Genomic DNA, 23,367 nt, shown 5'->3' with positions numbered 1-23,367 from the left:
TATAGGATTTTTCTTGGCTGTCGTAAACTAATAGAAAACATCAAGTCAAATCATGTACACAATATGGTCATAGCATAGGTGGGGTCCTGCAGCCGCGTAGTATTCATATTCTCTGGAAGAAGTCAGATTTTCTACTGTGAATAAGTCAGTATATAGTTAAATATTTTATTCTTCTATTCTGTAGTCACAGCGTCATTGTTGGTATCATTTCACTGCTGTCGTCATTTGATAAAACTGAGAAGAGGACTGCATTTAACTTTAGCTTCTCTTTGTCTTCTTTCAGATGAGACTCAGAAACTACTGAAGGAGCTCGCAAATAGGAAACCTCTCCAGGTGCCAAATATCTACCACCACCTGCCTCACCTTCTCAACAATGAGGGCAGCCTGCACCCTGCCGTGCAGGTTGGACTCGGCCGCACAGGAGGTGAGAAGCGTATGCGCACACTGCAGATTCAGTACAACAGTATCTTCCCTGATTTTATGAGGCTTTTTTTCTCCAGAATATGCATGCTCGTCCTACACAAACACATTAAAAAACTCCAGAGATCCTCATTACACCAGGGAGAGAATCAAGTCTCAACAAGTTTTCAGTTAGTGACTAGTTCACAACAAGTGTCCCCTCTGGACTGAGCTTTGCAATAGGATAATTCTAAATAACATTGAAGTTGAAGATAATCATAGTGTATGTACAGAATAATTCTCTATTTACTTTACACGTTACCTCTTACCTAGATCGAACAGGGATTTTCTCTTGCTTTCAGATCTCCATCATGCCTTGTTTTTTGTTTTTGTGCTGGCACTTGTGTGTTCAGATGCTTTTGTGTTGTCCTCTTTTATTGGACCTGAGAGGTACACTGTAACATTTTTAAAAGTGCTGTACAAAGAAAGTTTACACACAAACTGAACATAAGATTACAAAATCATTAGATATAGGCCACGATAAATCCACCGGTGTAATTAGTTTTTCACTAGGTAGTTTTCTCCAGTGAAGACCTAAATGTGCCACATGTCCTCTCAAAGCTGCTGTCTGTCATCAGCCTCCCCTTTCATATGGATTATTCCTCTCCTGTTTCAGTCTTTCCTATTAACTCCTATTTTCAACAACTCCATTTTTATTTTTAAAGATTCACCTTGCAAGCAGCAGCGAACAGGATGTGACCTCTGCTATATCAAGTTCCCTCTAAGAGGATTATTTATCTGGCATTGTGAGCGTGATAGGTGGAGTGAGATTGGGGTGCAAGTTTAGGGGCTGAACAGCTCAAATGGGGTTTCTTTATTCCTATCAACAATGGCTGAAGGAAAGAACAGAGGCCCTTAGAGAGACAAATTAGAGGAAAGGAAGAAAGGACACGTCTGGAACAAGTAGGAGTGTCTTGTCCCTGGCCCATTGCCTGTTTTGATCATTGAATACAAGATATTCCCACAGGAAACAAGAAAAATGCATGGCCTATCATTACCATCTCTTAGTCATTGCCAGTCTGTCTGGATTTATGAGAGGTGGGCAGGTATCTGTTACCCGCAGACAATGTTTTTAAGACTCTTTCTATAGCGAATGTCTAGCCACTGCTTTGTTCTTACCAGCTTCTCATCCTAAAACACTATCAGGCCCTGTTTACATCTGACATTAACATGATCTGATCAAGTTGAGGCATTGAAGACGCACAGAGTTAGGATCACTCAGGCCACATTCGGAGGTGGTCTGGGCTGGACACATTCATTTCGCAGTCTGTATGCTTTATGCTCTAATCGGAAGTTTTGTGACACGTGTCATATTAAAGTATGCAAAAGCAACAGGCGAAATGGACGTGGATGAACTACCCAGGAAACCTTGTCTGATTTCCAGTTGGGCCAAGAAGTCGGTACAACGGAAACTGGAAATGATGTACGTGTTTATTTGCATAAAGAGCAGGGAAGAGAGACCCGATGTCAAGTGGTCATTTGAGAGACTGGAGACGCATTCTAATGCCAGGTGTGAACTGACGTACTTGGAGCTGACCACTTGTGATTTGTTTCTTTATTCATACAGTTTAAAGTTACAGGGACAGTACACATTAATAGACATTTCTGCAAATGTGCCAGTTTAGCCATCCTGGCTAATTTCCAACAGCAGTCCTGGGGCAGGTGTAATGACAGCTACAAAATACACATAAAATACATTAAACAGGATCAGCAATACTGGGCATAAAGCAAAACACAAACCATTAAAAACAAGGACAACAATACATAAAGCATACAATGGAGTTTGGATCACCCAAGGCGCATATTAATGTTATGTGTAAACATGACCTCAGTTGTGTTATCTGGAATGCGCAACCAAGCCAGATGTGCTGCTACTGGGAAGTGATTGTGGATCTCAGTATTGGTGGGTCAGAGAGTTACACGACTGCCTCAGAGAACTTTTGCCCGTCCAGCAGCCGTGCATGCCCCGTGACATGCTTGATTAGCCACTCCCAATTTTCGCCTCAAGCCCCCGATAGTGCCTTTAACCTCCTTTTTTCTGCCTTTGTGTATTTCATTTTTTTATTTTCTACTTGTTTCCATGCTAGTCTAAGCATATCTGACATTGGGATATTTATAGCTGCGCCAATTAGGACATCATCCCACTTTAAATTGAACAAGGATTACAGGAAGAAACAGTTCAGAGAACCTCTCAGACTGAAATGTTTGGAGTAGGGCCTGACTGAAGCCCCTTTCAGACAGAAACCAACAAAACGGCATTATTGTAAATACAGCCTTGCTTGTTCCAAACACATATATGGCCTTTGGCAAGTCCCTAGCTTGCCAACTTGTGACAAGCAAACGGTTGAAGACCCCTCCCCCCTCCCACCGCCTTTCTCCCCAATTTGGAATTCCTTGTACTGCAGTCTTTGCTGACTCTTCTGTTGGCCTGAGGAGAGAGTAGACAGTCATGTGCCAGCTGCTTCTTTTTTTTTCTTATTGCAAAGAACCTCAGTGCAAAAGCCTAACGCGTGTGACGGTTCACACAGTCTCCCCCAGATCCCACCCACTCTCCATGGAGCTGTCCCTACTAACCAGTAGCAGTAACCAGTGTTGAGACAGGAATATGATCCCTCAACGGCTTCCCACTCACTGCTGCTAACCGCAGTACTGGTATTTGCTTCCGTGTGAACGAGGCAGTAATATAAACCTCATATTTGCATATTTTGTTCCTTCTTTGCTGGTGAACCCAATTTCATGCCTCTGATATAATTGCTTGTACACTATCAGCAGAGGGTTCAATGTGGCATAGAAATCTTTGATTCAGTTGATTACTCATTCAGTCTGAATGGCAGGAGTTGTAATCTCAGTTAATTAATCAACAAAATCTAATCTAACAAGATCTAATCTGAAACTAATTACCTTGAGTGGCAACTATGTAGGTTTTTAACACATTCAACATCAAGGACCTGTCCTCAACCGCTGACCCCACAGGGCTGACTGGTGGTTGAACATTGTATACCAAACCTCACCCATTTCAGCTGCATTGCCAAACATGAATCAGTGCTTTCAACCACCACTGATTTTACATTTTCATTTCACAATTTAAAAAACAAAATGATTTGTTTCAGTGTGGAGCCTGATTGGCTAGCTGCATTGCTGCAATGCAACACTGAAGGAAAAAAATAGGACGTGGTTCTATTTTCCAGCTGCAACAAGCTGTAACGCATGTCAAAGCAGCTGAGCTTTGCAAGGCAAAAAACATGTGCGTTTCACCTGCAAGCTGCACACAGAGTAATGACCAGACCTTGTTGACATTGAACTATAATAACCAGGTTGTTTGCTTACCCACGTCCAAGATGTGGCCATTTGGGATGCTTGTCAGACAGTGTGTCACATACAAGTGCAACGTCTTGTCTTTACAGGCTATGGAACTTGTACCCTTGACCACAAACTTAATATTGTGAATTCATCTTCATTTAATTGGTGAAACAGTACTGTGCAGTATTTCACACAAACAGAAGAAATACAACAAGGAGTATAATTATTCTTCCTGCAAAGGTTCCATCTATACATTGCTGGTTGGATAATGCAACCCATATAATGGGCAGTAAGATTTATGATGGCTCTGACTGCTTATTTTTTTTTCTTTTTTACCATGTCCCTTGTGCTATAGATTGAATTTATTAAACAAACCACTTAGGATATTATACATTTAGAGTTGTGACAATTTTTACAAAAATCATATTTTTTTGTAAAAATGTATTCACTTTTACCCAGAGGGTTTTTAATGATGAGTGGTCTACTAAGACCACTCATCCACATTGTGGATTGTAGTTTTTTCCACTGGTGGCAAGCTTGTTTAAAAGGGGTATCACTTACTTGCATGCACGCACACGCACACGCACACGCACACGCACACACACACACACACACACACACACACACACACACACACACACACAGGCTTTGTGAGACCTTGAAAGTTTAAAAAAAGGTTTGGTCAATAAAATATAGCACCCAGATTACTCAGGATGCATCTCATTCCCAGCAGCAACACTTCTCTTCCTGAGGAAAACATTGTTGGTATTTACTTTTACTTTGATTACTAAACTTGAATCAAATTTGATAAGGGAAATTGTGATAAGCCTATTTACATGCTACATTTAAGCAAACAATGTAATGATATTTTGCTGGACATTACAAACACAGCCGAACACCAGCTCCTTTTATGTGCATGGCCTGCCAAATCACCTCTTTTCACAGATGTTATGGAGAAGCAGACAAAAATGTATATTGTTTCGCTTTTTTTTCCAAGAAGGAGATGAAAGGATGGCAGAGTGAAGCGGGCAGGCTGATCAAGGGACACGGGGAGGGGCAGTCTTGGAGTCGGTCCTGCTCAAGCTGCACTTGCATGCATTATCACTCATTCACTGTCTGCCACCCTCCCTTATTCTGTCACTCTCTGTCTCTTTTCCTTCCTCCCACATTCTCCTTTCATCCTCGACCTACTTTCTTGGTGGTGGTGGGTGTCGCTATACGACACGGAGCTCAGTGTGAGAAACACAAAGCAAAACTAGGACAGATTCTCCACGCTGCGCAGATCACTCTGGAGGATTGAACCCTTTCTCAAGTCCACTGTTCTGCTCACTCATTCTGCACCTCAAGTTGTTTTGTGTCTCTGTTGAGGCCCCTCGTTGCCCCCAATTTGCTCACTTAGCATGCTTCCCCTTTTAAACTGTGCACGCACAGAGGCACAGACGCAAACACATGCACACATTAGCCCTGGTCCATCTACTTCACAATCATTACTGACGCCTATAGGGCACATTGTTTGTTTGTAACTTTCATCAGTACGACACATGACTTTGTTTTTCTTTTCTCTGGGAAAGCATCGCACCTTTTTATATAAAACATTGTTATTATACAGATATGAGCTCAGAGATGATTATTAGCTTCATATTGGCAATCACTGGGTTTTGCCGACATAACTAAGCGCCTAGTTGACTGACAAAATGAACTGACGACAATTTCAGATTTATTGATTAATTGTCGGGTCATGTAAAAAATCAAGTAGAAAAACGTTGTCATACTTTTTTCATACCATTATTCAGCTTGAACAATAATTAGTAACTATGTAATGTTTTATAGCCAGACCCTCTCTTAAATGCTTTGTCAGTTCTGCTCTCCAATTCTTAGCTGGTGGTAAAAGCTCATAATCTGAGCAAATGCCAGCTGTGATAAATATTTGTTACCTCTGTCTAAAGTCCAAACGTTGTTTCCTTTTAAATTCAGTGAATCTCTTCTTAAGTTGTAAATTGAAACGTTGTATGTTTCATAATAAATGACTTTACCCACATTGTGTAAAATTGTTGTTTAAAGACACTTTTCTTTAATAACATGCAGCGTGGTAGAGCTGATGCATTACAAAACTACCTCATCCCTCCCACTGCCATCTGTCAGTCTGGCATGAATTCCTGTTCTTGTGGATTTAGACTGATGTAATAAGTCGTTGTCTAACATTAAAGATTATTTGATTTTGGATCAACTTGATTAAACAGCCACCCCTGCAGCCTTAGACACTTCCAGCTCTCACCTCACACTCTGTTTTCTTCTCTCCCTCAGTTACCATGGTGATGGGGATCCCCACAGTGAAGCGAAAGGTGAAGTCTTATCTGTCAGAGACGCTGCGTTCACTCATAGACAAGCTGTCACCAGAGGAGAAACTTGACTGTGTCATTATTGTCTTCGTTGGGGAGGTGAGCTTTCCTTATTCTTACAGTATGAGTCATAGCGTGTGCACAATGAACTCAACAATTCTTCCTCGTTTGTTCCCGGCAGACTGATGTGGACTACGTTCACAGCGTGGTTGCTGGCCTGGAGAAAGAGTGAGTACCTTTTCTGACAGGTGGAAATATTGTAAAGGAGTGAAAACACAGTTACCCAGAAAAAAGTGTGTGTGTATGTCACACTTGTTGATGTTATCAATGATGTCCTTTTGTTCAGGTTTTCTACAGAGCTGAATTCAGGCTTGCTGGAGGTGATCTCCCCACCTGCCGCCTATTACCCCGACCTCACCAACCTCAAAGAGACTTTTGGAGACTCCAAAGAGAGAGTCAAGTAAGCAATTCACACAGGCAGGACATCTGTGTTGTCTGTGCTCTGATGTTTAATGAGGACAAAACGTGATAAAAATCATTATGGAAATGAGCCCTGAGAGAAATGAAATGCAGGAGCGCTGTGATGAGGATCGCAGAAAAAAAGTAGAAGGATGAGTCAGGGGGGGGAGTGGGAGGGGAGCGAGCAGGCGAGAGCTTTTAGGTAGGCTGCCTAGGTACTTAGTATTCCACAGGCATTTCTCAAAGTCAGATCAAGGTCATCAGCAGCAGCACCCTCTATCTCTTTCTTTCTGTAGTGCTCCCTCTTATGTTCCTCTGTACCTGTCATCCCTCTGTAGTGCTAACAATTGGATTCATTAGAAATCTGTTTATGGTGCAGTTGGCGCCGACCACTTACAGTATGAACTCTAGCCTTTAGACCCAGAGGACTGTGTCATGTTATTATGTAGATGTTTGTGAGCACAGATGCTTCTGATGGCCATCTGAATAGTTACTGTCTTGTTCAACGTGGGCCATGGTATAAAAATGTTATATTTTAGACACTTGTTGCATGTGTGCATGCATCCAAGAGAATGGCATAGAAAAAAAGACTTATTACAGTCACTGCTTAAACTGCAGCAACACTCAAACACCTGGCTGAGTTTAAGTACACGTGCATCTAAGCCCTCATATTTGTGGCGTGTGTGTTCACCTGAGTGTTAAGAGTGTGTGTGTGTGTGTGTGTGTGTGTGTGTGTGTGTGTGTGTGTGTGTGTGTGTGTGTGTGTGCGCGCACACTCAGAAAACTCTGTGTGCTACCTCCCACACCTACCTGAAAGCATTGTGAACACCTGCAGCCCCTCAGTGAGCAGCCATGAGTCAGACCGCAGCAAGGACAGATAATTCAGATCACACAATTAGTGTGACAGCTCTTTATAAATGATTCAAATAGAGTCTGTTGTTGTAACATTCAGTATAGCTGGAAGTTCCTCATTTACACAGTTTTGCATGTGTGTGTGGTTTTGTCACAAATTTTTTTTTGTTTAGATGGAGGACCAAGCAGAATCTGGACTACTCCTTCCTCATGATGTACGCTGTGAGCAAAGGAGTTTATTATGTCCAGGTATGTCCTTTGGAAAAAACCCCCCACTAAAATAAAAACAATGTTCCCATAGCAACTTGTTGGAGTGCATTTTAAGAAGAGCTCTGTAGACAGTTACTCATGTATCAGAGTGAAAGCCTGGTACTAGGCTAACACTGGTTTGCGTTTAGTTTGGAGCTTGTCCTACCAAATTAAAACATGGCGAGTACTTGAAGCAACTGTGTGTTTTTGCAATCATTCATCAGAGCCTGTGTTTTTTTTTGTTTTTTTTGGTTTCTGTTTTCTGATTGGAGCAAGTTTCACTTATTCTGAGCCTAATCCTCTTAGACTTCCACAGCTCTTATCTGTCGTCTTGGCTAAACTAGGCGTCCAATTTGGGAATGTTTATATAAATGTCTCAACAGATTTGAAGAGCTAACACCAGACATTCACGGTTTAATTTCACTGTGTTGTTAATCTCCCATCTTTCTGTCTTATGCATGGGGTGTGTCATTTCCATTCTCTGCTCTCACCTGGAGGGAAGAGGTACTGCCTGTCCGACATCTGCTGCTACTCTAGTTTAGTGTAGCAACTCAGAAGTGTTTTCTTAGCTCAGTGTTCCCCTTGTAGGAACATAGAGGAGTCTCCCTCCTGCTTCTCACCCTCTCCTTGCACAATAAACCCCAACTCTTAAAGTGGGTTACTTCTGTCTTAAATTTTGTTCCTCTCTTCCTTCAGCTGGAGGATGACATTGTGGCTAAGCCCAACTACTTTGCCACTATGAAGAACTTTGCCCTGCAGCTCTCGTCGGAGGACTGGATGATTCTGGAGTTCTCTCAGCTGGGCTTCATTGGTACGGTCCATTAAGCATGTGATCAATACTCGACATTCACTTGGGGTCTGTCAAATGAAGCAAGATCTGTGTCGTCAGCGGAAAGCACAGCCAAACAATGCTGTTCCTGGCCTCTCTAAAGTGGTTATTAACTAATTATCTTAACTCTTGGCAAGGCATTGACATACTGTAAGACTTGTAGGGTTTGTGATAAACAGTCAAATGCAGTGTGGACGAATTTGGAGCAGCCAGTTAAGAAAAGATGGAAATTAGATTGATCCACATACAAATTGGGTCATTTTAAAGTAATAGAATTTGGCAGGAAGAATTATTACTCTTACTATAATATGCAAATAAGGAATGGGTATATTTTTAGACCAACTGAAACTATTAAAATTTTTCGTTTTCTTCCACATCATTGATTGAATCATCTTGTTGCTTCTGATCAATGAACGTCTGTAAACCTCCCTTATTCTCTGTTTTTATACAGGAAAAATGTTCCAAGCTCCAGACTTAAACCTCATCGTTGAGTTCATCTTCATGTTCTACAAGGAGAAGCCCATCGACTGGCTGCTGGATCACATTCTCTGGGTTAAAGTCTGCAATCCTGAGAAAGATGCGGTATGCGCTGTGATTACTGTGTAGATATGAGTGTCACTGTAAGGGGAATGTGTCTCATCATTTCTTCCCGTTTCCTTTCTTTAAAGAAACACTGCGAGCGGCAGAAGTCCAGCCTACGCGTGCGGTTCAGACCCTCCCTGTTTCAACATGTGGGACTCCATTCTTCTCTTGCTGGAAAGATCCAAAAACTCACAGTGAGTCTCACGCCCTCACAGTCCTTTATTTTCAGCAACAGTAGAAACTGCTTCCTGTTTACGAATGCTGGCTTCCCCCCTCTGTCTGTGTTTTTAGGACAAGGACTTCCTGAAGCCACTACTCCACAAGATGCACGTCAACCCCCCAGCTGAGGTTTCCACTTCGATGAAGGTAGTACATAAGAATGACTGTAAAAACAATTAATTTAATGCAATATCCCCCGACTTAAAAATCTGTGATCATGGTGGTACAAAGCGTGTATTGTGTCACACAGGTGTATCAGGGTCACACTCTAGAGAAGACGTACCTAGGAGAGGACTTCTTCTGGGCCATCACTCCCACTGCAGGAGACTATGTCCTCTTCAAATTTGACAGACCTGTTAGCATAGAGAGGTACGTGTTTGCAATATGTTTGTTTGTACACAGCTTCTTATCATTCAGATAACATGCAAAGCACATCCAAACATGCTGTATATTGTCGTTATGACAACAACATTACAGTCACAGACAAAAATCTGCCTCTTCTCACTTATTTCCGCCTGCTGCCCTTCAGTGTTTCAGGTTTAGCTTGTGTGTGTGTGTGTGTGTGTGTGTGTGTGTGTGTGTGTGTGTGTGTGTGTGTGTGTGTGTGTCTCCGGGGATCAGCATGAGCTAATGAGAGTGCTCTAAAATAAGCATTGTCGGGCCAACCTCCTCCTCTCTGTGGAGCCGAGGTAGAGAGGCAGCAAGACGGTGAATATAAAGCGAGCTGATAGCGATCAGAGAAGACCCTGAAAAAGATGTTTGGTCATGTGGAGATTAATTTTATAGTGATGAATGCATTCCACCGTTCTTGTAAAGATAATGTTAGGATGGCGAGACAAGTGTGTGTGGGGGGGGGGACTGTCAGTCAGAGAGGAAGTGGCAGTAAGTGGGAAAAGGGCCATCCAGCGTTCCACTGTGTGACTCAAGTGTTTTGTCTGCTTTTGAATGACACCGATTACAGCGGCTCAGCCTCTTTTGCCTGTTGATTACACAACATCTCATCAGCATTTGGTCAAGAGACACAGCTTTCATTATGACCTGTCACTGCCTCCGTCTCTGGCCGGCATTCTTCCTCTGTCTCCTACTCTCTGGCTGTTTTAACATTTAATACGAGTGAATGCAGTGCACCAACAAACTAATGTGAGAACACCCTTGTTTCCAACAAAATAAGGGAAGCCACAAGTGAAGCTCATTCAAATCATCCTCCAGCTGATGAAAAAAGGCAGAAATACTGGATTTTGTAATGTTCAAAACCTGTAGCTATGACCTGCATATGAGATCTAAGAAGCATAAGCTTTGAAATTTTGATGAACTATATCCTACTGACAGTTGACATAAGGTGTGCATGTAGTTTTTCACACCCATGTTTCATTTAATGGACACGACTTACCTGACTCACCTAATGAGTGACTTAATGGTCCGTGTGTATCTGAGTGGCAGTTCCAAAGTGCAAGAATGCTTATCCATCTATGTAAAATGAATGCTTGATTTGTCCGCCAGGTTTCTCTTTCGCAGTGGTAACCAGGAGCACCCAGGGGACAAGATTGAGAACACCACAGTGGAAATATTGCCTGTCTCGGTAGGGAACCTCCCTCCCCCCCTACACACACATACACACACATACACACACATGCAGTCTGTCAGCCCTGTGTGGTGTGATGTGCAAACAGTTTTGATTAGATTACACTGAGTGGTTTTGCTTAGGGACGAAGCGTATTGATTATCGACAGGAATGTGAGCGTGACTGAATCGCTTGCTCGGCCAGAGGCGATACATTCTGACATTGTGATTCACACATCCAGTGTGGCCGCAGATGCTAGCATCTGTTCAAGTGCTGTTCAAATGATAAAACATTTTTAAAAATCCTCATTTGTTTAATCATATTTTACTCTACTATCCACCTTTCACTGTGTTCATCTGTTAGGAACCTGGACTGCAGACCAAAGAGAAGTACAAGCGAACTGAAGACCGCTTTTACAGGATCGGTAAGTGGATTTGACAGTCTCTTACTGCTTAAATGTGTGTGTGTGCATACAAACACACTGAAACATCATGATCATATTACACACTCACACTGATGGTGTCTAAAGTGATAGACGGTGTACAAAAAGTGTGTGAAACGTTCTCAGTCACAGCCCTGTTTCTTTTTTTATCCCTTCCAATTTTCATCTGAAGTTTTATGCTCTTCCTGCAGTCATTTGCTAATCTTTAAATTTTCTAATCATCTTTTTGTTCCGTAGCTTTTTTGTGATATGTTCCTTGTAGACATGATTTCTTTAAAAAAAAATTTAAAAAAGTGCTTGAACGTGATAAGAGATGTGGGAGTGTGGATAAGGTTCATATTTTTTTTTCAGTCAATCAGTTAATTTTGCCAAGTTATGTTTCACATTTGTTTTTCTCACTTGAGCACTGTGACTGGTGAATTATTGGCAGTGCACTTTCCATACAAATAAAAACAGTTATAATACTGTGTATGTGTGTGCTTAAACACGCAGGTCATTTTGTGAAGGGTGTGGCAGAAGGGGCTGTAGATCCTTCCTTCAATCCTGTGGTGGCACTTCGGCTTTCAGTTATCAAAGATTCGGCTGTGTGGGCCATCCTCAGTGAAGTAAGCCAATCACACGCCTCACTTGTTAATCTCCTGTCCAGTCACACAACACCACTCTCTCCAGATGCATGCTGCCTCCTTTTTTCAATAACACCTCTTATAACACACATTGATGCTCTGCTCTCTTCCTGCAGATACATATAAAGAGGATAGCTGGCTGACTCTTCTGGACCGGGCACATGACTCATGGCCCCCAGGGGGACCAAAATCTCCTAGACTGCTTACGCAGGGCCTCTGGCACCTAGCAACCAGCAGTGAAGTCATAAGAGCCTACTAGAGTTGCTCGTCTGAGTTTGTCTGAGGAACGCCACCTCTCTGTCCCCGCTCTTCCTAATGTACTTTATTTTGCTTCTCATCGATCGATTTCTCCTCTTCTTTCTGCATCTCTCCCTCACTCTTGTGCTCTTAAATCATTTGTGAGAATGTGAATACTACTGTCTAAAGAACAACAGCGAAGTGTGTGAAGACGTCTGTTCCCAGCTCTGGCTCTCAAAGTGACTGTGTTGTTCAGCAGCTTTGATCACAATCAGAAAACTGTTCGGATGAATGAGGACAAATCATCACATCTGGGGAGAACCAGTCAGCTGGCCACTGGTGTAGATGCTGCCAAATCCTTCTCTGTTACTCAATGCTGCCACCTTTTGGACGAGCTGGGGCTTTGCACTGTCACTAACGCCCTGGCAAAAAATGTCCGTGATGTTCAAGAATGTTGTCATCACTAATGGCCAGTTGCTCTCTGTTCTCGACAGAGGTGACAGAGCTCTAGATCAACACCAGCCCAACCAATAATATCTCCCTCACCTCCAGAGTATTGTCAGTAACACTCAAATGCTCCACTCGTCCTGAAACACAAACTCAGGATGTCAGTAACAACTTTTACCGTAGGCCAGATTCTGTGGTAACGAGCCCAATCCATCAAGAAAATGAGTACCATGACACCTTATCTATCTCACCTCCTGTCTGACAGGCTGTGTATGACCTCAGTGTCCATTTATAGTAAACCAATCAGACATTGCCTTGGCGTCATTTTCCCGAAGGAATATATTGTTATATTGATATATTATTACAGCTATGACGATCTATGAAGGTGACTTAATTTATTTGAAATAAATCTTTAATTTGTACAAGAGGTAAAATATATTTTTATTCTATTAAGAGATGTTTATGGTAGTTCAGAGTCTGTTTTATTTGTGTACTGTTGTGGGGTTATTTTGGGGTTTTTTTCTGAATTGCTATTGTACATTTTGTTTTCATTATTACGGCTACTTGTGAAGTTTGTCTGCTGGTGCAAGTAGCTCGGTTCAGTGTGACCCAGTTTCTTTTCACTTGAAACAAAACGTTACAACTAAAACAATTCATTTTTACTGCTCCAAAACTGAACGGTAGGAGAGTTGCGAATAGATTCTGTTGAAATAGTTGTGGGTTTAAATTGGGGAAAAATGTGCCTTATATCCAGGTCCCTTGAAATTGTCTCAGCAACATAATTCCAATCTGTTCCCTCTCACTTTTGCCTACACTTTGATTGCTGGATATACTAATATTTTTAAAGTAACATACAGAGTCCAATTAGTGATTGGATGTTAAGAACAATGGTGTTATGCTAAGTGAAAGTGGTTTAAAAAAAGAGGGGGGTTTTGTACCAGATTACCATCTGAAACGGCGTGATTTGCACTGCTTTTTCACTGTTTTTGTTTACCATCACACCCTTCGCCATTGTACTTAAATTTTCCATCTTCACATAGTAGATGCTCATTTCACTGACTCCTCCAAATCCACGCAACGGTTTATTTTGTCCAATCCAGTCTCTGTGTTTTGATTGGACAGAACATTATGACTACTGATCATTGCAGAGTGCGCCTTTTTGTTGTATGATTTGGCTGAGGTTGTGTAGTACTTTCACTGATTGTAAATATATATAAAAAAAGCAATGAACATTTCTCCTTTCCCTCACTCTCTCTCCTCTGCCTCACTTAATAGGTTATTGAAATTCACTTGACATGTTTTGTATTTATGTATGTGTGGCCAATGTTTTGAGTGGAAGCTATTTTTAAGTGAAACTTAAACACTCACTTTAAAATCGCAGTGGTTAATTCAAAGGGGGTAGTGAAGTGCCTTTTGATGGAATTGATATGAAAACGGGGACAGTTTTTCTAATTGTGCTTGTTCACATGCATGATTATTATTTGTAATTTATAAACAATGTTTTTTCGGTCGCAGCAGCCTCCTCCACCCCCTTATCAAACCATCCATGCTAGAGATGTACTCAAGAAAACTGAAGACGCTTGATCTCCGCCTCCTCATCAGATTCTTTTTTATTTTAATTATTTGGGAGAAGATGAGAGCAAGCCGCTGAAACGGGGGAACATGTTTTGAAAGGGGAAAGACACTGCAGACAGGACTGGCTTCTTCCTCTTGTCCTGCATCCCACAAACACAAACTGAATGCATGAAAACAGCATGAATCATGTGACAACCCACCCCACCCTACTGTATTTGTGAAAAGTGGACAGGAGACTAACCCCATACACCCATCAGTTCATGTGCCTTCATCTTGTACATGTGTATGCCTGCCTCTGATGTTTTTGACATCATTTTTCATGGACATCTTTGAAATAAATGATAAAAGTTGTTAGAAGTCATGGCCATTTTTTGTGTATGATTTTGTTCTACTTGCATTACTCATGCCATCTGCATCACCAGTTTGATTCGATATCAGCTGTAAATTAACAAGGTGAAAGCAAAGTGAAAAACAGATTGCCAATAAGAACAAAACATCTTTCTTATGTAGGGGGAACCAATATCAAAAAAAGATTGAATAGGACTGTGAAAATCCCAAAATAACTCATAGAACTGTTAGAAATTTCTGTGAATCCTAAAGGACTTTTTAACTTTTTTACAAATGGATGATGATCTGTCTAAATTACTTGCAAACTTCTAAACAAAGCACACATGAAGAAAATCTACTTAGCTGTTTGCTAACAGCTAAAAAAAAAAAAAAGCCCCAACAGGAAAAACTACAAGTCCTCCCAGCATGCAATTCTTTGCCCCAGGTACTTCCGTTGTTCCCATAATGCCGTTGCACAAACATGGTGGCTGGAAGCTTCCATAACAGCACCGACGTCACTGTTGTTAACTAGCTGATTGTGGTTCATGTGAGTTTATCAATAAGGTAATATTGGTGTTGAAGTGGACTCTGCAACAATGCCGAAATATTACGAAGATAAAGAGGAAGATAACAGAGCATGCGCCGGTATCAGAGAGGACTTTAAAGCGTGTCTCCTTCAGCACGACTGCGTGGTAAAGGTAGGCGTCCTCTGAACATTACACCTGACCTAACGTTACAGGTCTGACACCAGCCTCTGCAGTTTGATAACCGTGGTCGATAAAAGCTTATTGTTCAGCTAGTTTAGTCGAACCGCACATTGTAAACAATCTACGTAACACACAGAGCCCCTGACCCCTGTAAATCTAAATCTAAACCAGCCTCCTAACACTGAGGGCAACGCTGTGGGAACTAACGTTAGCTAGCAGTGAAACGTGTGTCGACACACGACCAAACTCCACTGTAAAAACTGTCAATTTAATATTGTTCGGCGTCAAAACTATTTTATAGCTCTTGTTACATAGCAACAGTTAGGTTTTAATAAGCGCTTCAATTGCAAGCGTAACGGCTGAGTTATTGCTGTGTCACCAGTGGCGCTGAGGTCGCTTTAATCAGATATAAACCACATTAAGACAACAGCTGACCTGCTCAAGGGCCCTTCAGCAGCCACACTGCCCTTTCTTTAAGTTGGCAGACGTGGATTTACGGTTGACAACCGAGAAGAGATTCATCCATCTGTAGCTGTTAGATTCCACTGTACACTGACTGAGTCCCACACTGTGTATTATTCATTATTCAGTTCAAATCAGATCAGCTTTATTGGCACAGGAAACATACGTTTAACGTTACATCATCAAAGCGTAACTTAATTAGAAAATTAGTAACTTAATTAGTACAAAAAAAAAGAAAGAAAATTAGAAAACACACTTTAACACAAGTTATATGTGTGTGTGTGTTCCTCGCTGTCCCTCAGGTTGTGGCAGGTTAAAACGTATTGGGCAGCAAGACATGCACTGTCTTCTTCTTCTTCCTCCAGGATCATATTTTTACATTTTTAATGGTCATGTATATTTGAAATCTTGGATTACAGATTAATTTGTGTTCCTGATATTATTGAATGTTTTACATTGTAGGAGGAGGTGTATCTGTCTCAACCTCACCTGCTGATTTGTCTTTTTCAATGTTTCAATTTTTTTTTTTACACTTTTACAATTAAACACAAGAGAAAAGCTTAAATGTTCAATTATTAGTTCCAAGTAAGTCAGAAGATGTCAAACACCCAGAAAAGACTAATTACAGTACATTTGTCATGAAATATTGAGGTAACGGTAAAAAATGTTTCTCATAATTCAACATTTAACCTTTATCGTTTCAGTATTTAAACAGTGTTGCTTAACCTTTTTACAGCATGTACATATATACCTATATACATACATACATATATAGAAAAACCTGTATTTTCGGTTTGTACCATCTGATTGTCACAAAACAACCAAAAGCACCAATTTCAAAATTATATTTGACTATGAAATGCAACCGTAACTTAGCATTGAGCAGCAAACATGAAATATTTGTTTTTATATATATATTATATATATATATACATATATAAATATAAATATAAAAGGCCTCAAATGGATTAGTTTGCTATGTCTATTTACCCTCTGAAGAAAAAGCTGTTGTCTGCAGAGTTGAGTGAGACCTGTATACCGTCCCACATTAATACAGGCCTGAAAGCACCCAGTGTACTCTAACTTGTTTCTTCATTTGTCAGGAGGGGAAGATGCCCAGTGAGTGTTTGAAGGAAGGCCACTGCAAAAGCCTGCAGACGTCATTCTTTGAGTGCAAGAGGTCAATGGTAAGTCCGCAGTGATGATGTTGCATTTATGAGATTAACTGGTGGGAAGTGGTCAACATGGGTATGTTTAAGCTTCCTCTTTTTTCCTCTGTTTAAAAATTAATTTGACTCATGCTTTAAACTGAGCTACAGACTAACGTATTTCCTCTTTTGACAGCTGGACACAAGGTCAAGATTCAGAGGAAGGAAAGGATACTGAGGACCCGTCTGATTGCTGCTGAGTGAATACTGGATGAGCAGTTGTAAATACTTGAAATACTATGAATCAAAGAGCAATGCTCACGGGTCAGCGTATGTGCAGCTTTACTATTCCATCTGAAGGACGTGTGTCAACAAAGGACTACCAAATTAAAAGAACAATGCACACTGACACAAGGATTACCATGTGTATCAGCAAAATGCAGCACTGACTAAAACTGGAGCAGTTTCTGGATGAATGTGTTTGTGTTGTTATAAAAAAAACCGCTTGTAATTAAAAATAAATTACCAAAAGCCTGCCTGAAACAGTATTTCAAGTTTAATATGAAAAACGGCAATACTAATACCTTCGTTTTATTTTAAAGCAGCCATCATCATCTGCTTAAACTTCTCCATGTCTACCTTCTTCATAATAAAAGCCTTGTGAGTCTTCTTCAGGAAGCCAATGGTATCTACTATCATCATGCCTCTGGTGTGCATGCCTGCCAGCTCAACGCTAACTGGATAATGATCGCTCTCTGTAATGAATGAATCGTCTATGGCGGCTGCCATGGCATACGAGTCGCAGGAAATGAACCCCGAGCCGTCGACAAACTCTTTCTGGAAGCGCTCGGATTTTGATGCCTCGATGCTGTGGCGGAAGATCTGTGCCATGAAGCGGGCTTTGTCGGTGTTCTGCGCCAACCAGGCATCACAAAACTCCTGTCAACGTACCGGGAGAGATGACGTGTTCATTGATGTGTCAACTTATTAAAAAAGGCTTTGTACTGAGTCTTAGGAACTGACATGTTACAATGTGTAAAAGGAAGCTTTACCCAGGACAGCTTGTTGTAGCAGGTAAACTCCCAGCAGGCCAAGTAGGTGGGACACTGGTAGTCATTCAGTACAATGTACGCAGCTTCTGGATCAGCAGCGAAATTGAACTCGCTGCACACTGTGGTGTTTCCTCGAGCTGAAAGAAGCAAACCTCTGATTACACACTGAACTCCACCATTACAAACACTTGTGTTACAGTCAGGGCTGCAGCTAATTTCTTTGATCAACTGATTCATCTTTCTGTCTGGATAATACCAGAAACTAATGAAAAATGTCATATGGACATATTCAGCTTGCTTGTTTGGTCTGAATAACGGTCCAAAAGATAAAGCTATTCATTTAGAAACACAGGAAATCCTCACATTGAGGAACATTTAGCAGTTTATCTTGACTCATTTTCTGTCATAGGAGTAGTCTATTAATCATTTCAGTTCCAGTCACAGTAGCTGTAAAAGATGTCTGGCACTGTGGCAGATTTGAGTTTCTAACACGACAGACATGTTATGAGACAAAGTCATCTTTGTGCCAATTTGGGGTGTAATGGTGAAAGAAATGGAGAATTATTTAAATAAGTCCTGTTTCTCAAAGTACATTATTTTGTCTCTCACACTGTGTCACATTTACCACCTGCTGAAATGCAGTGTTAACAAAGTAGCAGTTCATTAATTTACTGACATTCGGTGTTGCCTCCCATGATGTAGAGCCCTTTGAGTTTGCTCGGGAGAGATGGATCCATCCTCACAGCCAGAGCTAGGTTGGTGAGGGGTGCCGTGGCAACCAGATATATCTGGGAAATGAAGCCAAGTGATGAAAGACCTAAAAAAGACGCTTCATGTCATATACACACACATAAAAGTCGTGTCACAGCTCTCACCTCTCCTGGGTTCTCGTTGACAATCCTGATCATAGCCGGCACAGCTCCCTCCTTCTGAATCAGGTCCAGACTAGGAGCGTTGGGGTCAGGAAAGTCTCCCAGCCCGTCCTCCCCATGGAAGCTTCCCGCATCAATGTTGCTACCAAGAATGGGCTTAGCAGCTCCTTTAAACACTGGAGTCTGACACAGGAAAAGAAGAGCAGATGAGACACGCAAACATACAACAAGAGGTAATGTTGTACTGCTGTTATTATTAATTGGCTTCCAAACTGATTTCTGTCTATTTATGCAGCATTAACATTCCTAATTGTAATCTTACAAACTATAAGGTACGGTTGGACAACATGGTGATACTAAGAGACAACAGAAATGTGTCAATAGTCCTTCGCCAGAAGCCCTAGCACCCCCAATGCATGTGGACACACTTAGGATGTGATACGTATGAGACCTGTTACAGTTCTCAATCTCCTCCTGATACATTTTGTTGTTATTGCATCACATTTGCAGGAAGTTAATAGCTTAAATTAACTCTCAGACGTATATTCTGGTAACAACTCTTTTCAGTTTAGTTATGACTCTTCCTCTTGAACGCTGAAATCAGCTATGATCAAATGAACCACACACTCCTTTTTGAGTTCTTTATAATTATCCAGGGATCTCGAGAAAACAAATGTTGTTTACTCGTGATTATCTTGTTATCTCGAGAATTCAGCCTATTGTTTTCTCGAGATCACAAGATGAATTAATCTTGTGATCTCGAGATAATAAAAAAACGCAAGCGCTGCCTTTCCTGCATGTTTAAAGACAGACTCCCTAAAGTTATGGTTGTTTAGAAACCATCTAAATTTTGAATATTTTCCGTTTAAACGTATAAAACTTTGTATGCTATGTTAACTTTATATGCTAGTGCTGACTGAGCTCATGCTGGTTGTGTATCTCGTCCAGTCCCTGCCTCCACTCGTGGTTTGAGGAACAACAACTGATTGTTGAGCAGTTTTGAAAACAGCACCATTACTTGTCACATGATACCAGTAAATTCCAACTTATGCCTGACTACACTCTTGAGTAAACACACCGATGTCGGTTTAAAAAGACAATATATTCCAGTCTGTTATGTCAAGATCATAAAATAAACTACAGGTACAGTAGATAGAAAACAACAGCACAAACCTCCAGTTTATTACAGTTCTGCAGAACTCGCAGTACGTTCTTGCACACATTCTCCACTGTCGTGTTTCCGTGCACACAGGTGATGCCCAGGAGGTTCACGTTTGGGGCAGCCAGTGCCATCATGATGGCCTGAGCATCATCCACCCCGCAGTCCACGTCCACCAGAAACTTTTTACTCATCGTGATCCCTAAGGAGCAAAAGACTTCAGTTCAATGACAAAGAAACACTGCTGTCCTATCTAACACGCTGGTTAGAGTTAAACTACTCTAGTAAATGGTTAAACTAAAGATAACATTTCCCCCCTACATATACAGAAAGCTGTGGGGAGCTTTGTTGGTTGTTTAACTCAGTCAACTTAGCTAAAACAGAACATATGAGATAAACATTAAACACCCACCTCTTCCCCTCACAGACTGGAACCAAGGACGATCAGCTGCAAACAACCTTAGAGCAAGAGAGAGAGATCAGAAAGTGAATGGAGAGGGGAGTGAATGGGAGGAGTTACACAAATTACATGTATCTGATCAAAGTCTTCCTCCAGTCAAACAACTAAACCTAATATCACCAGTAAAATTAGCACACAACATATTGAGACACATTAAAAGTGTACATAACTTTCAGTCATTGCTGAACTTGTTCCGGAAGTAAATTTCCCCATTTATTTACCCCATTAACGTTTCAGACAATCCTTACATAAAGAGATTTAAACCTGAGGGGTATTGCACAAAAGTAGAATAAAGAAATCCAGGATAATTGAGCAAGCGCGGCTTGACCTAGCCTGCTCGGCGCATCCTGGCTTAATTGGTTGCACGTTTGCCGAGCCAGGATTAAAAAGGTGTGGCTATGTTAAGCCAGGTGTAGATAGTCAGGATAAGTGCGTGTTCAACAGCTCCTGATGGAGTTCTATGAAGAGATGAAAGATATCATAAGAAAAAAAGGCAATACCAATGCCATAATTAAAGAAAGAGAGAAAGCCTGGCAGACAATAGCGGACCGGGTTAAGTCCAAAACTGTACAATTAATAAACAGTGCTCCACTGGAACTATCATAATTAGGCTCCAATTAAAGGACTAAAGGAGTTACTTTAAGTCCACTAATCAACTGTTGTACACTTTGCTTTAAATGTGGCAAGTAGAGGTGCATGTTACTTAAATGTAGAGTATGATTAAGTACAAACAATTATCCACAATGTGTGTCATTTAATCTATTTTTATCTATTTTATCTTTCTATCCTTCATAAAGAACAAACATGTCTGGCCATAAAAGGACCTGGCAGCAAGTTAAAATTAAATACAAGAACATTTTGCAGGCTGGTAAGTGACTTTAAAGTAGATAACAGTGAACAAATGAGGTGAATAGATTAGGTGTCTGCTGACATGTTGAATGTCTGTATGATTGTAGCAGTTAAAAAAAAAAGCCCATAGAACTGGCACAGGGGGCGGCCCACCAAGCCAGGATATGTGCGGCAAATGGTTCCTTTATTGAGGTTCTCTGCATCCCCAACAGAATAAAGGAAGCTCCCACTTGCAAAACATCTCAATGTACCACAGACCATCTATGGTACAGTGAGAGCATGGCTTTGTGCCATCTGGTGCTGTATTTTTGGACCCAGCAGCCTACATAAATATCTTAGTCCATCACCTGAGAATCTGTATTTCTCAATGAGATAGTCATCCCCAACGGCCAATGGGTCTGACCTGTCCCGGAAGACTCTTTCATGACTAAATGCTCGTCTGAGGATTAGGGCTTCCTCATCCAGTACATCCTCCAAGAAAGGGCAAGCCATTATGAAGAGGGAACAGGTGAATAAGAGTTGGATAGATAGATAGATATTCCTTTATTTGTCCCACAATGGGGAAATTCCAATGTAACAGCAGCAAAGTGGATAGAGAGAAAACAGTATAAATAAACAGTAAGAGTAGGGAAATAATAAAAAACACTATGTACTAGGTGTGTATATATATATATATATATATATATATATATATATATATATATATATATATATATATATACACATACATACATACACATACAAATATATACACATATATATATGTATATATATATATATATATATATATATACATATATATATATATATATATATATATATATATATATATATTTCTTTTTGTGACTATATTGCCCTTGTCACAGATTTCATTGATAACACCTTAGCAACTTCATCAGCTGTGTTTTGTAATCTCAATTACTGCAATAAAACACATATTTATGAAACCTGACAGCATTTTGACAAGCAGTCTTCATTAGCATAGCAATATAACACTTGTCCTGAGTAATAATACTACCACTTGAATTAATATAAAAAGACTGTTGCAATTACAAACAGCCAACAGATTTAAATGAAATGAGAAATGACTATATAATATTTTAATGCAGGATAAATAAAATGATGCAACATACTTAGAAAGACCATGGACATGCTGTAAAACACATTAACTCCTCACAGGATTGACGGTGGAACAACAGGTGAATCACTAGGATTAATGTTAGCCTGGCTCTTAGCCTGGTCTGGAGAAGGCTAACTGCAGAGAATAAATCACCATAGTAACTTGGCCGGGATAAGTTTGACCTGCTTTCATGCAACCGACTTGAGGCTAAATTGACGACAACAACAACAACAACAACAACAACAACAACAACAACAATTTGGCATTATTTTTTAGGAATGAAGGAACTACTAAACCATCGCGAATGAATGAATGAATGAATGAATAATAGCACACTTATTATTATTATTATTAATAAAATGTTTATATTGCAGATAATAGTGTTGTACTGTATTGTAGTTTATGTTGTGTGGATGTTACTTAGTGAATAGTAAAGCTAATGTTAGCTCACCAACAGACTAACACTTACTTGTTGATTGTTGCAGCGGATCAGAGAGAGAGAGATGATTGTGCATTATGGAAAAGGTTAAACTCAGAGGGTCGTAGAGTCCAGTGGTAGCAGTCAATCACCAGCTACCTTAAACCTTAAATAAATAAATATATAATAGGTCAGTTGGTAGTACAGTGTTTTTACTTCCGGACCAAGCCAACATAGACGACTGTGATAGAGAAATGTGTTTGTATGGTTGAAGTGTAAAAGAGCAGTCTGACCTCCCCACGGGCCTCCGGAAGATAATACGAGACGTCGTTGCAGTGAATCGGATAATGACCGCCATGAAAGACTCACTGAGGGAGCATGTCTCCTTCGAGAAGAAGGCCGGAGGAAGAGTGTGGTAATAGTTATATATATAACGTTCAATGTGAAGACATCCGGTATTCAATTAAATATTGAATCACTCCAAAGTCAGAGAGGAGAAAGGATAAACTTAAAATATTTGAGTACAGAATGTAACAGATTATCCAATGAATTATCGCGGGAAATAAATGCTGCTTCTTCTCTTTCGCTTCTTCTTCTTCTTCTTCCGGTTTTATGGCGGG

At 40.6% G+C, this 23,367-nt stretch overlaps 3 protein-coding genes across 4 annotated transcripts in view; 2 read left to right on the top strand and 1 right to left on the bottom strand.

The window, feature by feature from the left end:
- Nucleotides 1–14,534, top strand: part of mgat4a (alpha-1,3-mannosyl-glycoprotein 4-beta-N-acetylglucosaminyltransferase A) — a 30,254-nt gene extending 15,720 nt beyond the window's left edge. Inside the window, exons 3-16 of the mRNA XM_051405076.1 lie at nucleotides 284–424; nucleotides 6,064–6,197; nucleotides 6,280–6,326; nucleotides 6,445–6,558; nucleotides 7,583–7,658; nucleotides 8,355–8,469; nucleotides 8,939–9,069; nucleotides 9,156–9,263; nucleotides 9,361–9,435; nucleotides 9,539–9,657; nucleotides 10,789–10,867; nucleotides 11,213–11,273; nucleotides 11,784–11,896; nucleotides 12,031–14,534. Coding sequence (XP_051261036.1) covers nucleotides 284–424; nucleotides 6,064–6,197; nucleotides 6,280–6,326; nucleotides 6,445–6,558; nucleotides 7,583–7,658; nucleotides 8,355–8,469; nucleotides 8,939–9,069; nucleotides 9,156–9,263; nucleotides 9,361–9,435; nucleotides 9,539–9,657; nucleotides 10,789–10,867; nucleotides 11,213–11,273; nucleotides 11,784–11,896; nucleotides 12,031–12,057 — 1,340 coding nt within the window. The 3' untranslated portion in view covers nucleotides 12,058–14,534. The remainder of the gene's footprint in view (nucleotides 1–283; nucleotides 425–6,063; nucleotides 6,198–6,279; nucleotides 6,327–6,444; nucleotides 6,559–7,582; nucleotides 7,659–8,354; nucleotides 8,470–8,938; nucleotides 9,070–9,155; nucleotides 9,264–9,360; nucleotides 9,436–9,538; nucleotides 9,658–10,788; nucleotides 10,868–11,212; nucleotides 11,274–11,783; nucleotides 11,897–12,030) is intronic.
- A 421-nt stretch (nucleotides 14,535–14,955) lies between these two features.
- LOC127366220 (cytochrome c oxidase assembly factor 5) lies at nucleotides 14,956–17,360 on the top strand. Its single transcript, XM_051405081.1, has 3 exons — nucleotides 14,956–15,198; nucleotides 16,773–16,856; nucleotides 17,014–17,360. The coding sequence occupies exons 1-3, from the start codon at nucleotides 15,097–15,099 to the stop codon at nucleotides 17,053–17,055; spliced, it is 228 nt and encodes a 75-aa protein (XP_051261041.1). The 5' UTR covers nucleotides 14,956–15,096; the 3' UTR covers nucleotides 17,056–17,360.
- Nucleotides 15,783–23,360, bottom strand: si:dkey-4e7.3 (uncharacterized protein LOC402865 homolog). 2 transcript variants are annotated; one of them, XM_051405079.1, is made up of 8 exons: nucleotides 23,041–23,359; nucleotides 22,799–22,913; nucleotides 20,313–20,359; nucleotides 19,915–20,102; nucleotides 18,745–18,924; nucleotides 18,546–18,657; nucleotides 17,870–18,006; nucleotides 15,783–17,756 (listed from the first exon to the last, which is right to left on the bottom strand). In XM_051405079.1, exons 4-8 carry the CDS (start codon nucleotides 20,092–20,094, stop codon nucleotides 17,409–17,411), a joined length of 957 nt encoding a protein of 318 aa, XP_051261039.1. In that variant the 5' UTR covers nucleotides 20,095–20,102; nucleotides 20,313–20,359; nucleotides 22,799–22,913; nucleotides 23,041–23,359; the 3' UTR covers nucleotides 15,783–17,408. The 2 variants fall into 2 exon arrangements, with proteins under 2 accessions (XP_051261039.1, XP_051261037.1); XM_051405077.1 differs by lacking the exon at nucleotides 22,799–22,913 and having other exon boundaries at nucleotides 23,041–23,360.
- Between the last annotated feature and the right edge of the window lie 7 nt (nucleotides 23,361–23,367).

The sequence above is a fragment of the Dicentrarchus labrax genome, unplaced genomic scaffold (genome assembly GCF_905237075.1).
Source record: "Dicentrarchus labrax unplaced genomic scaffold, dlabrax2021, whole genome shotgun sequence".
Classification (NCBI taxonomy): domain Eukaryota; kingdom Metazoa; phylum Chordata; class Actinopteri; family Moronidae; genus Dicentrarchus; species Dicentrarchus labrax.
This window is presented reverse-complemented; position numbering and strand designations above follow the sequence as displayed.

Coding starts and splice junctions, on each gene's coding strand:
- LOC127366220 (XM_051405081.1), top strand. CDS start 15,097: ATGCCGAAATATTACGAAGATAAAGAGGAAGATAACAGAGCATGCGCC. Junction 15,199..16,772: donor AGCACGACTGCGTGGTAAAG/GTAGGCGTCCTC, acceptor TTCATTTGTCAG/GAGGGGAAGATGCCCAGTGA. Junction 16,857..17,013: donor TTGAGTGCAAGAGGTCAATG/GTAAGTCCGCAG, acceptor CTCTTTTGACAG/CTGGACACAAGGTCAAGATT.
- si:dkey-4e7.3 (XM_051405077.1), bottom strand. CDS start 23,105: ATGGCGGTCATTATCCGATTCACTGCAACGACGTCTCGTATTATCTTC. Junction 20,103..20,312: donor CCAGTCTGTGAGGGGAAGAG/GTGGGTGTTTAA, acceptor TTTGCTCCTTAG/GGATCACGATGAGTAAAAAG. Junction 18,658..18,744: donor TCAACGAGAACCCAGGAGAG/GTGAGAGCTGTG, acceptor TTCATTTCCCAG/ATATATCTGGTTGCCACGGC.